Genomic DNA, 14,453 nt, shown 5'->3' with positions numbered 1-14,453 from the left:
GTGCAGCGTAGTTGGATTGGCCACGTTAAATTGCCCCTTAGTTGGAAATAAGAATTAAGAAAAAGCCCTGAATGGTCTCAACAAGGTGGATGCAGAAAGGATGTTTCCAGTTGTGGGTGCATTCAGAACCAAGGGCCACTGTTTCAAAATTAAGGTGTCGGCCTTTCAGGACAGAGATGAGGAGAACTTTTGTTCTGCCTCAGAAGGCAGTGGAGGTCGGGGTCACTGAATATTTTTAAGGCGGAGGTTGTTGGACAAGGGAATCCAAGGGTATCGGGGGTAGATGGGAATGTGGAATTCTAAACACAAAGCGATCAGCCATGATCTTTTTAAATGGCGGGGGCAGGCTCGAGGGGCCGAATGGCCTCCTCCTCCTATTTCATATGTTTGTATGTGCTCTGGACTGGGACTCTAACCCATGACCACTTGACTGTGCTACCAATGAGACATGGCTGATAAATCTTTTAATTTGTTCTTAATCTAGGACAAAAGTTCGGCACAACATCGTGGGCCGAAGGGCCTGTTCTGTGCTGTATTTTTCTATGTTCTATGTTCTAAAACCATCAGGATCAATCTCTTGAGTTCGCTGATCTGAATCTGGGCTGGCAGTGAGGACGTTGCACTGGACTTCAGTGCTGCTGGGGGGAGATGGAAAGATATTCCTGACTTCTGGTTATATCCTTGGTCAGTTCCTCGGAGTCGAAGATGACTCACTTCCACACTAAAAATGAGTTCTCGGGTGACTGAGGAGCCCAGTGCGAGACCTGCAGCTTCTGTCACAGGTGGGGCAGATGTTGGTTTGAGGAGTGGGTGGGAGGGGTACCCCAGTTGCCACGCGCTCCTTTCGCGGATGTTATTCCTCCACTTTGGGCGGTCTTCAGTCAGGGATTCCCGGTGTCAATGGGGAGGTTGCACTATTTTTTCAGGAGGCTTTGAGGAGTCCTTGTGTATGTACATATTCTGCATGTGGGCGAGTGCATTCGCACGAGAAACACCCGGGTTGGGCTGAAGCTCTCTGGCCGAATAGTCAGCCGATGTACAGTGTCAATCGGCATTTCTGAAGGTGCTGGAGGGCAATTACTGACTGGAATTGTACACGGGGGGGCAGATAGGAAAGAAGGGAGAATTGGGAGGAGACAAAGAAGGTGGATGCCATGCAATAGGTAGCCAGTTACATTCTTTAACGTTTATCACAGCTGAATGTTCAGGCTAAGCCAGTGGAGCCAGTCGTCGAAGGTGGAGCACAGGTTCAGCAAGTGATTAATATCGAATGCTTGTCGGATTTCACTGAGGCCCCCCTGCTTAACATTCAATTCAGGTACTGCATTTACCTCAATATCGTCCTATCATCTGATATCATGTGCGAGCCCCCGTATGCTTTTTCCTGTTCTCCTTTTGCATTGTCCCGCATTCTGCGTTGTTTGCGCGTGCAGTGTCTCTCCGTGAGCAATCCTGACAGCAGACCGCGTCTCTCCGTGAGCAATCCCGACAGCAGACCGCGTCTCTCCGTGAGCGATCCCAACAGCAGACCACGCCTCTCCGTGAGCAATCCCAACAGCGGACCGCGTCTCTCCGTGATAATCCCAACAGCAGACCTGTCTCCGTGAGCAATCCCAACAGCAGACCGTGTCTCCCCGTGAGCAATCCGAACAGCAGACGGCGACTCTCCGTGAGCGATCCCAACAGCAGACAGCGTCTCTCCGTGAGCAATCCGAACAGCAGACGGCGTCTCTCCGTGAGCGATCCCAACAGCAGACCGCGTCTCTCCGTGAGCAATCCTGACAGCAGACCGCGGCTCTCCGTGAGCGATCCCAACAGCAGACCAAGTCTCTCCGTGAGCAATCCCAACAGCAGACCGCGTCTCTCCCGTGAGCAATCCCAACAGCAGACCGCGTCTCTCCCGTGAGCAATCCCAACTGCAGACCGCGTCTCTCCGAGAGCGATCCCAACTGCAGACCGCGTCTCTCCGTGGGCAATCCCGACAGCAGACCGCGTCTCTCCGTGATAATCCCAACAGCAGACCTCTCTCCGTGAGCAATCCCAACAGCAGACCGTGTCTCCCCGTGAGCAATCCGAACAGCAGACGGCGTCTCTCCGTGAGCGATCCCAACAGCAGACCGCATCTCTCCGTGAGCAATCCTGACAGCAGACCGCGTCTCTCCATGAGCGATCCCAACAGCAGACCACGTCTCTCCGTGAGCGATCCCAACAGCAGACCGCGTCTCTCCGTGAGCAATCCTGACAGCAGATCGCGTCTCTCCGTGAGCGATCCCAACAGCAGACCACGTCTCTCCGTGAGCGATACCAACAGCAGACCGCGTCTCTCCCGTGAGCGATCCCGACAGCAGACCGCGTCTCTCCCGTGAGCAATCCCAACTGCAGACCGCGTCTCTCCGTGATAATCCCAACAGCAGACCTCTCTCCGTGAGCAATCCCAACAGCAGACCGTGTCTCCCCGTGAGCAATCCGAACAGCAGACGGCGTCTCTCCGTGAGCGATCCGAACAGCAGACGGCGTCTCTCCGTGAGCAATCCGAACAGCAGACGGCGTCTCTCCGTGAGCAATCCCAACAGCAGACCGCGTCTCTCCGTGAGCAATCCCGACAGCAGACCGCGTCTCTCCGTGAGCAATCCCAACAGCGGACCGCGTCTCTCCGTGATAATCCCAACAGCAGACCTCTCTCCGTGAGCAATCCCAACAGCAGACCGTGTCTCCCCGTGAGCAATCCGAACAGCAGACGGCGTCTCTCCGTGAGCGATCCCAACAGCAGACCGCATCTCTCCGTGAGCAATCCTGACAGCAGACCGCGTCTCTCCATGAGCGATCCCAACAGCAGACCACGTCTCTCCGTGAGCGATCCCAACAGCAGACCGCGTCTCTCCGTGAGCAATCCTGACAGCAGATCGCGTCTCTCCGTGAGCGATCCCAACAGCAGACCACGTCTCTCCGTGAGCGATACCAACAGCAGACCGCGTCTCTCCCGTGAGCGATCCCGACAGCAGACCGCGTCTCTCCCGTGAGCAATCCCAACTGCAGACCGCGTCTCTCCGTGATAATCCCAACAGCAGACCTCTCTCCGTGAGCAATCCCAACAGCAGACCGTGTCTCCCCGTGAGCAATCCGAACAGCAGACGGCGTCTCTCCGTGAGCGATCCGAACAGCAGACGGCGTCTCTCCGTGAGCAATCCGAACAGCAGACGGCGTCTCTCCGTGAGCAATCCCAACAGCAGACCGCGTCTCTCCGTGAGCAATCCCGACAGCAGACCGCGTCTCTCCGTGAGCAATCCCAACAGCGGACCGCGTCTCTCCGTGATAATCCCAACAGCAGACCTCTCTCCGTGAGCAATCCCAACAGCAGACCGTGTCTCCCCGTGAGCAATCCGAACAGCAGACGGCGTCTCTCCGTGAGCGATCCCAACAGCAGACCGCATCTCTCCGTGAGCAATCCTGACAGCAGACCGCGTCTCTCCATGAGCGATCCCAACAGCAGACCACGTCTCTCCGTGAGCGATCCCAACAGCAGACCGCGTCTCTCCGTGAGCAATCCTGACAGCAGATCGCGTCTCTCCGTGAGCGATCCCAACAGCAGACCACGTCTCTCCGTGAGCGATACCAACAGCAGACCGCGTCTCTCCCGTGAGCGATCCCGACAGCAGACCGCGTCTCTCCCGTGAGCAATCCCAACTGCAGACCGCGTCTCTCCGTGATAATCCCAACAGCAGACCTCTCTCCGTGAGCAATCCCAACAGCAGACCGTGTCTCCCCGTGAGCAATCCGAACAGCAGACGGCGTCTCTCCGTGAGCGATCCCAACAGCAGACGGCGTCTCTCCGTGAGCAATCCGAACAGCAGACGGCGTCTCTCCGTGAGCAATCCCAACAGCAGACCGCGTCTCTCCGTGAGCAATCCCGACAGCAGACCGCGTCTCTCCGTGAGCAATCCCAACAGCAGACCTCTCTCCGTGAGCAATCCCAACAGCAGACGGCATCTCTCCGTGAGCGATCCCAACAGCAGACCGCGTCTCTCCGTGAGCAATCCGAACAGCAGACGGCGTCTCTCCGTGAGCGATCCCAACAGCAGACCGCATCTCTCCGTGAGCAATCCTGACAGCAGACCGCGTCTCTCCGTGAGCGATCCCAACAGCAGACCACGTCTCTCCGTGAGCAATCCCAACAGCAGACCGCGTCTCTCCCGTGAGCAATCCCAACTGCAGACCGCATTTCTCCGTGAGAAATCCCAACAGCAGACCGCGTCTCTCCGTGAGCAATCCCGACAGCAGACCGCTGCTCTCCGTGAGCAATCCCAACAGCAGACCTCTCTCCGTGAGCAATCCCAACAGCAGACCGTGTCTCCCCGTGAGCAATCCGAACAGCAGACGGCGACTCTCCGTGAGCAATCCGAACAGCAGACGGCGTCTCTCCGTGAGCAATCCCAACAGCAGACAGCGTCTCTCCCGTGAGCAATCCGAACAGCAGACGGCGTCTCTCCGTGAGCAATCCCAGCAGCAGACCACGTCTCTCCGTGAGCAATCCGAACAGCAGACCACGTCTCTCCGTGAGCAATCCCAGCAGCTGACCGCGTCTCTCCGTGAGCAATCCGAACAGCAGACGGCGTCTCTCCGTGAGCGATCCCAACAGCAGACCGCGTCTCTCCGTGAGCGATCCCAACAGCAGACCGCGTCTCTCCGTGAGCAATCTCGACAGCTGACCGCGTCTCTCCGTGAGCAATCCCAACAGCAGACGACGTTTCTCCGTGAGCAATCCCAACAGCAGACCGCGTCTCTCCCGTGAGCAATCCCAACAGCAGACCGCGTCTCTCCGTGAGCAATCCCAACTGCAGACCGCGTCTCTCCGAGAGCGATCCCAACTGCAGACCGCGTCTCTCCGTGAGCAATCTCGACAGCTGACCGCGTCTCTCCGTGAGCAATCCGAACAGCAGACCGCGTCTCTCCCGTGAGCAATCCCAACAGCAGACCGCGTCTCTCCGTGAGCAATCCCAACTGCAGACCGCGTCTCTCCGAGAGCGATCCCAACTGCAGACCACGTCTCTCCGTGAGCAATCCCAACTGCAGACCGCGTCTCTCCGAGAGCGATCCCAACTGCAGACCGCGTCTCTCCGTGAGCAATCTCGACAGCTGACCGCGTCTCTCCGTGAGCAATCCCAACAGCAGACCGCGTCTCTCCGTGAGCAATCCCAACAGCAGACCGCGTCTCTCCCGTGAGCAATCCCAACAGCAGACCGCGTCTCTCCGTGAGCAATCCCAACTGCAGACCGCGTCTCTCCGAGAGCGATCCCAACTGCAGACCACGTCTCTCCGTGAGCGATCCCAACAGCAGACCGCGTCTCTCCGTGAGCAATCCTGACAGCAGATCGCGTCTCTCCGTGAGCGATCCCAACAGCAGACCACGTCTCTCCGTGAGCAATCCCGACAGCAGACCACGTCTCTCCGTGAGCGATACCAACAGCAGACCGCGTCTCTCCCGTGAGCGATCCCGACAGCAGACCGCGTCTCTCCCGTGAGCAATCCCAACTGCAGACCGCGTCTCTCCGTGATAATCCCAACAGCAGACCTCTCTCCGTGAGCAATCCCAACAGCAGACCGTGTCTCCCCGTGAGCAATCCGAACAGCAGACCGCGTCTCTCCGTGAGCGATCCCAACAGCAGACCGCGTCTCTCCGTGAGCAATCCTGACAGCAGATCGCGTCTCTCCGTGAGCGATCCCAACAGCAGACCGCGTCTCTCCCGTGAGCGATCCCGACAGCAGACCGCGTCTCTCCCGTGAGCAATCCCAACTGCAGACCGCGTCTCTCCGTGATAATCCCAACAGCAGACCTCTCTCCGTGAGCAATCCCAACAGCAGACCGTGTCTCCCCGTGAGCAATCCGAACAGCAGACGGCGTCTCTCCGTGAGCGATCCCAACAGCAGACGGCGTCTCTCCGTGAGCAATCCCAACAGCAGACGGCGTCTCTCCGTGAGCAATCCGGACAGCAGACGGCGTCTCTCCGTGAGCAATCCCAACAGCAGACCGCGTCTCTCCGTGAGCAATCCCGACAGCAGACCGCGTCTCTCCGTGAGCAATCCCAACAGCGGACCGCGTCTCTCCGTGATAATCCCAACAGCAGACCTCTCTCCGTGAGCAATCCCAACAGCAGACCGTGTCTCCCCGTGAGCAATCCGAACAGCAGACGGCGTCTCTCCGTGAGCGATCCCAACAGCAGACCGCATCTCTCCGTGAGCAATCCTGACAGCAGACCGCGTCTCTCCATGAGCGATCCCAACAGCAGACCGCGTCTCTCCGTGAGCAATCCTGACAGCAGATCGCGTCTCTCCGTGAGCGATCCCAACAGCAGACCACGTCTCTCCGTGAGCGATACCAACAGCAGACCGCGTCTCTCCCGTGAGCGATCCCGACAGCAGACCGCGTCTCTCCCGTGAGCAATCCCAACTGCAGACCGCGTCTCTCCGTGATAATCCCAACAGCAGACCTCTCTCCGTGAGCAATCCCAACAGCAGACCGTGTCTCCCCGTGAGCAATCCGAACAGCAGACGGCGTCTCTCCGTGAGCGATCCCAACAGCAGACGGCGTCTCTCCGTGAGCAATCCGAACAGCAGACGGCGTCTCTCCGTGAGCAATCCCAACAGCAGACCGCGTCTCTCCGTGAGCAATCCCGACAGCAGACCGCGTCTCTCCGTGAGCAATCCCAACAGCAGACCTCTCTCCGTGAGCAATCCCAACAGCAGACGGCATCTCTCCGTGAGCGATCCCAACAGCAGACCGCGTCTCTCCGTGAGCAATCCGAACAGCAGACGGCGTCTCTCCGTGAGCGATCCCAACAGCAGACCGCATCTCTCCGTGAGCAATCCTGACAGCAGACCGCGTCTCTCCGTGAGCGATCCCAACAGCAGACCACGTCTCTCCGTGAGCGATCCCAACAGCAGACCGCGTCTCTCCCGTGAGCAATCCCAACAGCAGACCGCGTCTCTCCCGTGAGCAATCCCAACTGCAGACCGCATTTCTCCGTGAGAAATCCCAACAGCAGACCGCGTCTCTCCGTGAGCAATCCCGACAGCAGACCGCTGCTCTCCGTGAGCAATCCCAACAGCAGACCTCTCTCCGTGAGCAATCCCAACAGCAGACCGTGTCTCCCCGTGAGCAATCCGAACAGCAGACGGCGACTCTCCGTGAGCAATCCGAACAGCAGACGGCGTCTCTCCGTGAGCAATCCCAACAGCAGACAGCGTCTCTCCCGTGAGCAATCCGAACAGCAGACGGCGTCTCTCCGTGAGCAATCCCAGCAGCAGACCACGTCTCTCCGTGAGCAATCCGAACAGCAGACCACGTCTCTCCGTGAGCAATCCCAGCAGCTGACCGCGTCTCTCCGTGAGCAATCCGAACAGCAGACGGCGTCTCTCCGTGAGCGATCCCAACAGCAGACCGCGTCTCTCCGTGAGCGATCCCAACAGCAGACCGCGTCTCTCCGTGAGCAATCTCGACAGCTGACCGCGTCTCTCCGTGAGCAATCCCAACAGCAGACGACGTTTCTCCGTGAGCAATCCCAACAGCAGACCGCGTCTCTCCCGTGAGCAATCCCAACAGCAGACCGCGTCTCTCCGTGAGCAATCCCAACTGCAGACCGCGTCTCTCCGAGAGCGATCCCAACTGCAGACCGCGTCTCTCCGTGAGCAATCTCGACAGCTGACCGCGTCTCTCCGTGAGCAATCCGAACAGCAGACCGCGTCTCTCCCGTGAGCAATCCCAACAGCAGACCGCGTCTCTCCGTGAGCAATCCCAACTGCAGACCGCGTCTCTCCGAGAGCGATCCCAACTGCAGACCACGTCTCTCCGTGAGCAATCCCAACTGCAGACCGCGTCTCTCCGAGAGCGATCCCAACTGCAGACCGCGTCTCTCCGTGAGCAATCTCGACAGCTGACCGCGTCTCTCCGTGAGCAATCCCAACAGCAGACCGCGTCTCTCCGTGAGCAATCCCAACAGCAGACCGCGTCTCTCCCGTGAGCAATCCCAACAGCAGACCGCGTCTCTCCGTGAGCAATCCCAACTGCAGACCGCGTCTCTCCGAGAGCGATCCCAACTGCAGACCACGTCTCTCCGTGAGCGATCCCAACAGCAGACCGCGTCTCTCCGTGAGCAATCCTGACAGCAGATCGCGTCTCTCCGTGAGCGATCCCAACAGCAGACCACGTCTCTCCGTGAGCAATCCCGACAGCAGACCACGTCTCTCCGTGAGCGATACCAACAGCAGACCGCGTCTCTCCCGTGAGCGATCCCGACAGCAGACCGCGTCTCTCCCGTGAGCAATCCCAACTGCAGACCGCGTCTCTCCGTGATAATCCCAACAGCAGACCTCTCTCCGTGAGCAATCCCAACAGCAGACCGTGTCTCCCCGTGAGCAATCCGAACAGCAGACCGCGTCTCTCCGTGAGCGATCCCAACAGCAGACCGCGTCTCTCCGTGAGCAATCCTGACAGCAGATCGCGTCTCTCCGTGAGCGATCCCAACAGCAGACCGCGTCTCTCCCGTGAGCGATCCCGACAGCAGACCGCGTCTCTCCCGTGAGCAATCCCAACTGCAGACCGCGTCTCTCCGTGATAATCCCAACAGCAGACCTCTCTCCGTGAGCAATCCCAACAGCAGACCGTGTCTCCCCGTGAGCAATCCGAACAGCAGACGGCGTCTCTCCGTGAGCGATCCCAACAGCAGACGGCGTCTCTCCGTGAGCAATCCCAACAGCAGACGGCGTCTCTCCGTGAGCAATCCGGACAGCAGACGGCGTCTCTCCGTGAGCAATCCCAACAGCAGACCGCGTCTCTCCGTGAGCAATCCCGACAGCAGACCGCGTCTCTCCGTGAGCAATCCCAACAGCGGACCGCGTCTCTCCGTGATAATCCCAACAGCAGACCTCTCTCCGTGAGCAATCCCAACAGCAGACCGTGTCTCCCCGTGAGCAATCCGAACAGCAGACGGCGTCTCTCCGTGAGCGATCCCAACAGCAGACCGCATCTCTCCGTGAGCAATCCTGACAGCAGACCGCGTCTCTCCATGAGCGATCCCAACAGCAGACCGCGTCTCTCCGTGAGCAATCCTGACAGCAGATCGCGTCTCTCCGTGAGCGATCCCAACAGCAGACCACGTCTCTCCGTGAGCGATACCAACAGCAGACCGCGTCTCTCCCGTGAGCGATCCCGACAGCAGACCGCGTCTCTCCCGTGAGCAATCCCAACTGCAGACCGCGTCTCTCCGTGATAATCCCAACAGCAGACCTCTCTCCGTGAGCAATCCCAACAGCAGACCGTGTCTCCCCGTGAGCAATCCGAACAGCAGACGGCGTCTCTCCGTGAGCGATCCCAACAGCAGACGGCGTCTCTCCGTGAGCAATCCGAACAGCAGACGGCGTCTCTCCGTGAGCAATCCCAACAGCAGACCGCGTCTCTCCGTGAGCAATCCCGACAGCAGACCGCGTCTCTCCGTGAGCAATCCCAACAGCAGACCTCTCTCCGTGAGCAATCCCAACAGCAGACGGCATCTCTCCGTGAGCGATCCCAACAGCAGACCGCGTCTCTCCGTGAGCAATCCGAACAGCAGACGGCGTCTCTCCGTGAGCGATCCCAACAGCAGACCGCATCTCTCCGTGAGCAATCCTGACAGCAGACCGCGTCTCTCCGTGAGCGATCCCAACAGCAGACCACGTCTCTCCGTGAGCGATCCCAACAGCAGACCGCGTCTCTCCCGTGAGCAATCCCAACAGCAGACCGCGTCTCTCCCGTGAGCAATCCCAACTGCAGACCGCATTTCTCCGTGAGAAATCCCAACAGCAGACCGCGTCTCTCCGTGAGCAATCCCGACAGCAGACCGCTGCTCTCCGTGAGCAATCCCAACAGCAGACCTCTCTCCGTGAGCAATCCCAACAGCAGACCGTGTCTCCCCGTGAGCAATCCGAACAGCAGACGGCGTCTCTCCGTGAGCGATCCCAACAGCAGACGGCGTCTCTCCGTGAGCAATCCTGACAGCAGACCGCGTCTCTCCGTGAGCGATCCCAACAGCAGACCGCGTCTCTCCGTGAGCGATCCCAACAGCAGACCGCGTCTCTCCGTGAGCGATCCCAACAGCAGACCACGTCTCTCCGTGAGCGATCTCAACAGCAGACCGCGTCTCTCCCGTGAGCAATCACAACTGCAGACCGCGTCTCTCCGAGAGCGATCCCAACTGCAGACCGCGTCTCTCCGTGGGCAATCCCGACAGCAGACCGCGTCTCTCCGTGAGCGATCCCAACAGCAGACCGCGTCTCTCCCGTGAGCAATCCCAACTGCAGACCGCGTCTCTCCGAGAGCGATCCCAACTGCAGACCGCGTCTCTCCGTGGGCAATCCCGACAGCAGACCGCGTCTCTCCGTGAGCAATCCCAACAGCGGACCGCGTCTCTCCGTGATAATCCCAACAGCAGACCTCTCTCCGTGAGCAATCCCAACAGCAGACCGTGTCTCCCCGTGAGCAATCCGAACAGCAGACGGCGTCTCTCCGTGAGCGATCCCAACAGCAGACCGCATCTCTCCGTGAGCAATCCTGACAGCAGACCGCGTCTCTCCATGAGCGATCCCAACAGCAGACCACGTCTCTCCGTGAGCGATCCCAACAGCAGACCGCGTCTCTCCGTGAGCAATCCTGACAGCAGATCGCGTCTCTCCGTGAGCGATCCCAACAGCAGACCACGTCTCTCCGTGAGCGATACCAACAGCAGACCGCGTCTCTCCCGTGAGCGATCCCGACAGGAGACCGCGTCTCTCCCGTGAGCGATCCCGACAGCAGACCGCGTCTCTCCCGTGAGCAATCCCAACTGCAGACCGCGTCTCTCCGTGATAATCCCAACAGCAGACCTCTCTCCGTGAGCAATCCCAACAGCAGACCGTGTCTCCCCGTGAGCAATCCGAACAGCAGACGGCGTCTCTCCGTGAGCGATCCCAACAGCAGACGGCGTCTCTCCGTGAGCAATCCGAACAGCAGACGGCGTCTCTCCGTGAGCAATCCCAACAGCAGACCGCGTCTCTCCGTGAGCAATCCCGACAGCAGACCGCGTCTCTCCGTGAGCGATCCCAACAGCAGACCACGTCTCTCCGTGACAATCCCAACTGCGGACCGCGTCTCTCCGTGAGCGATCCCGACAGCAGAACGCGTCTCTCCGTGAGCAATCCCGACTACAGACCGCGTCGCTCCGTGAGCAATCCCGACTACAGACCGCGTCTCTCCGTGAGCGATCCCGACAGCAGACCGCGTCTCTCCGTGAGCAATCCCAACAGCCGACGGCGTCTCTCCGTGACAATCCCAGCAGCGGACCGCGTCTCTCCGTGAGCGATCCCAACAGCAGAACGCATCTCTCCGTGAGCAATCCTGACAGCAGACCGCGTCTCTCCGTGAGCAATCCCAACAGCCGACGGCGTCTCTCCGTGACAATCCCAGCAGCGGACCGCGTCTCTCCGTGAGCGATCCCAACAGCAGACCACGTCTCTCCGTGACAATCCCAGCAGCGGACCGCGTCTCTCCGTGAGCGATCCCAACAGCAGAACGCGTCTCTCCGTGAGCAATCCTGACAGCAGACCGCGTCTCTCCGTGAGCAATCCCAACAGCCGACGGCGTCTCTCAGTGACAATCCCAGCAGCGGACCGCGTCTCTCCGTGAGCAATCCTGACAGCAGACCACGTCTCTCCGTGACAATCCCAGCAGCGGACCGCGTCTCTCCGTGAGCAACCCCAACAGCAGACCGCGTCTCACCGTGAGCGATCCCAACAGCAGACCGCGTCTCTCCGCGTCTCACCGTGAGCGATCCCAACAGCAGACCGCGTCACTCCGTGAGCAATCCTGCCAGCAGACCGCGTCTCTCCGTGAGCAATCCCAACAGCAGACCGCGTTTCTCCCTGAGCGATCCCAACAGCAGAACGCGTCTCTCCGTGAGCAATCCCAACAGCAGACCGCTGCTCTCCGTGAGAAATCCCAACAGCAGACCACGTCTCTCCGCGAGCAATCCCAACAGCAGACCGCGTCTCTCCGCGTCTCACCGTGAGCGATCCCAACAGCAGACCGCGTCTCTCCGTGAGCAATCCCAACAGCGGACCGCATCTCTCCGTGACAATCCCAACACATGACCGCGTCTCTCCGTGAGAAATCCCAACAGCAGACGGCGTCTCTCTGTGAGCAATCCCGACAGCATACCGCGTCTCTCCGTGAGCGATCCCAACAGTAGACCGCGTCTCTCCGTGAGCGATCCCAACAGCAGACCGCGTCTCTCCCGTGAGCAATCCCAACAGTAGACCGCGTCTCTCCGTGAGCGATCCCAACAGCAGACCGCGTCTCTCCGTGAGCGATCCCAACAGCAGACCGCGTCTCTCCCGTGAGCAATCCCAACTGCAGACCGCGTCTCTCCGTGAGCAATCCCAACAGCAGACCCCGTCTCTCCGTGAGCGATCCCAACAGCAGACCGCGTCTCTCCGTGAGCGATCCCAACAGCAGACGGTGTCACTCCGTGAGCAATCCTGCCAGCAGACCGCGTCTCTCCGTGAGCAATCCCGACAGCAGACCGCGTCTCTCCGTGAGCGATCCCAACAGCAGACCGCGTCTCTCCGTGAGCGATCCCAACTGCAGACCGCGTCTCTCCGAGAGCGATCCCAACAGCAGACCGCGTCTCTCCGTGAGCGATCCCGACAGCAGACCGCGTCTCTCCGTGAGCGATCCCAACAGCGGACCGCGTCACTCCATGAGCAATCCCAACAGCAGACCGCGCCTCTCCGTGAGCAATCCCAACAGCAGACCGCGTCTCTCCGTGAGCAATCCCGACTACAGACCACGTCTCTCCGTGAGCAATCCCGACAGCATACCTGCTTCTCTCCGTGAGCGATCCCAACAGCAGACCACGTCTCTCCGTGAGCAATCCCGACAGCAGACCGCGTCTCTCCGTGAGCAATCCCGACAGCAGACCACGACTCTCCGTGAGCAATCCCGACAGCATACCTGCTTCTCTCCGTGAGCAATCCCGACAGCAGACCGCGTCTCTCCGTGAGCGATCCCAACAGCAGACCGCGTCTCTCCGTGAGCGATCCCAACAGCAGACCGCGTCTCTCCGTGAGCGATCCCAACAGCAGACCGCGTCTCTCCCGTGAGCAATCCCAACTGCAGACCGCGTCTCTCCGAGAGCGATCCCAACTGCAGACCGCGTCTCTCCGTGAGCAATCCCAACAGCAGACCGCGTCTGTCCGTGAGCGATCCCAACAGCAGACCGCCTCTCTCCGTGAGCGATCCCAACAGAAGACTGTGTCACTCCGTGAGCAATCCTGACAGCAGACCACGTCTCTCAGTGAGCGATCCCAACAGCAGACCGCGTCTCTCCGTGAGCGAACCCAACAGCAGACCGCGTCTCTCCGTGAGCAATCCTGCCAGCAGACCGCGTCTCTCCGTGAGCAATCCCGACAGCAGACCGCGTCTCTCCGTGAGCGATGCCAACAGCGGACCGCGTCTCTCCGTGAGCAATCCTGACAGCAGACCGCGTCACTCCATGAGCAATCCCAACAGCAGACCGCGCCTCTCCGTGACAATCCCAGCAGCGGACCGCGTCTCTCCGTGAGCAATCCCGACAGCAGACCACGTCTCTCCGTGAGCAATCCCGACAGCATACCGCGTCTCTCCGTGAGCAATCCCGACAGCAGACCGCGTCTCCCCGTGAGCAATCCCAACAGCAGACCGCGTCTCTCCCGTGAGCAATCCCAACAGCAGACCGCGTCTCTCCGTGAGCGATCCCAACAGCAGACCGCGTCTCTCCGTGAGCGATCCCAACAGCAGACCGCGTCTCTCCCGTGAGCAATCCCAACTGCAGACCGCGTCTCTCCGAGAGCGATCCCAACTGCAGACCGCGTCTGTCCGTGAGCGATCCCAACAGCAGACCGCCTCTCTCCGTGAGCGATCCCAACAGCAGACTGTGTCACTCCGTGAGAAATCCTGACAGCAGACCACGTCTCTCCGTGAGCGAACCCGACAGCAGACCGCGCCTCTCCGTGAGCAATCCCAACAGCAGACCGCGTCTCTCCGTGAGCAATCCCGACTACAGACCACGTCTCTCCGTGACAATCCCAGCAGCGGACCGCGTCTCTCCGTGAGCAATCCCGACAGCAGACCACGTCTCTCCGTGAGCAATCCCGACAGCATACCGCGTCTCTCCGTGAGCAATCCCGACAGCAGACCGCGTCTCTCCGTGAGAAATCCCAACAGCAGACCGCGTCTCTCCCGTGAGCAATCCCAACAGCAGACCGCGTCTCTCCGTGAGCGATCCCAACAGCGGACCGCGTCACTCCATGAGCAATCCCAACAGCAGACCACGTCTCTCCGTGAGCGAACCCGACAGCAGACCGCGCCTCTCCGTGAGCAATCCCAACAGCAGACCGCGTCTCTCCGTGAG

At 59.9% G+C, this 14,453-nt stretch overlaps 1 protein-coding gene across 5 annotated transcripts in view; it reads left to right on the top strand.

Annotated features, from left to right (window-relative positions):
* The window catches only part of ap2a1 (adaptor related protein complex 2 subunit alpha 1), an 87,538-nt gene that overhangs the window by 54,106 nt on the left and 18,979 nt on the right, over positions 1-14,453 (top strand). For all 5 annotated transcript variants that reach the window (XM_072492388.1, XM_072492386.1, XM_072492387.1 and 2 more), the window contains one exon: positions 1,196-1,318. In XM_072492388.1, the coding sequence (XP_072348489.1) occupies positions 1,196-1,318 (123 nt within the window). The remainder of the gene's footprint in view (positions 1-1,195; positions 1,319-14,453) is intronic.

The sequence above is a fragment of the Scyliorhinus torazame genome, chromosome 29 (genome assembly GCF_047496885.1).
Source record: "Scyliorhinus torazame isolate Kashiwa2021f chromosome 29, sScyTor2.1, whole genome shotgun sequence".
NCBI classification, from domain to species: domain Eukaryota; kingdom Metazoa; phylum Chordata; class Chondrichthyes; order Carcharhiniformes; family Scyliorhinidae; genus Scyliorhinus; species Scyliorhinus torazame.
Note: the sequence above shows the minus strand (reverse complement) of the source record. Positions and strands in the feature narration are given on the sequence as shown.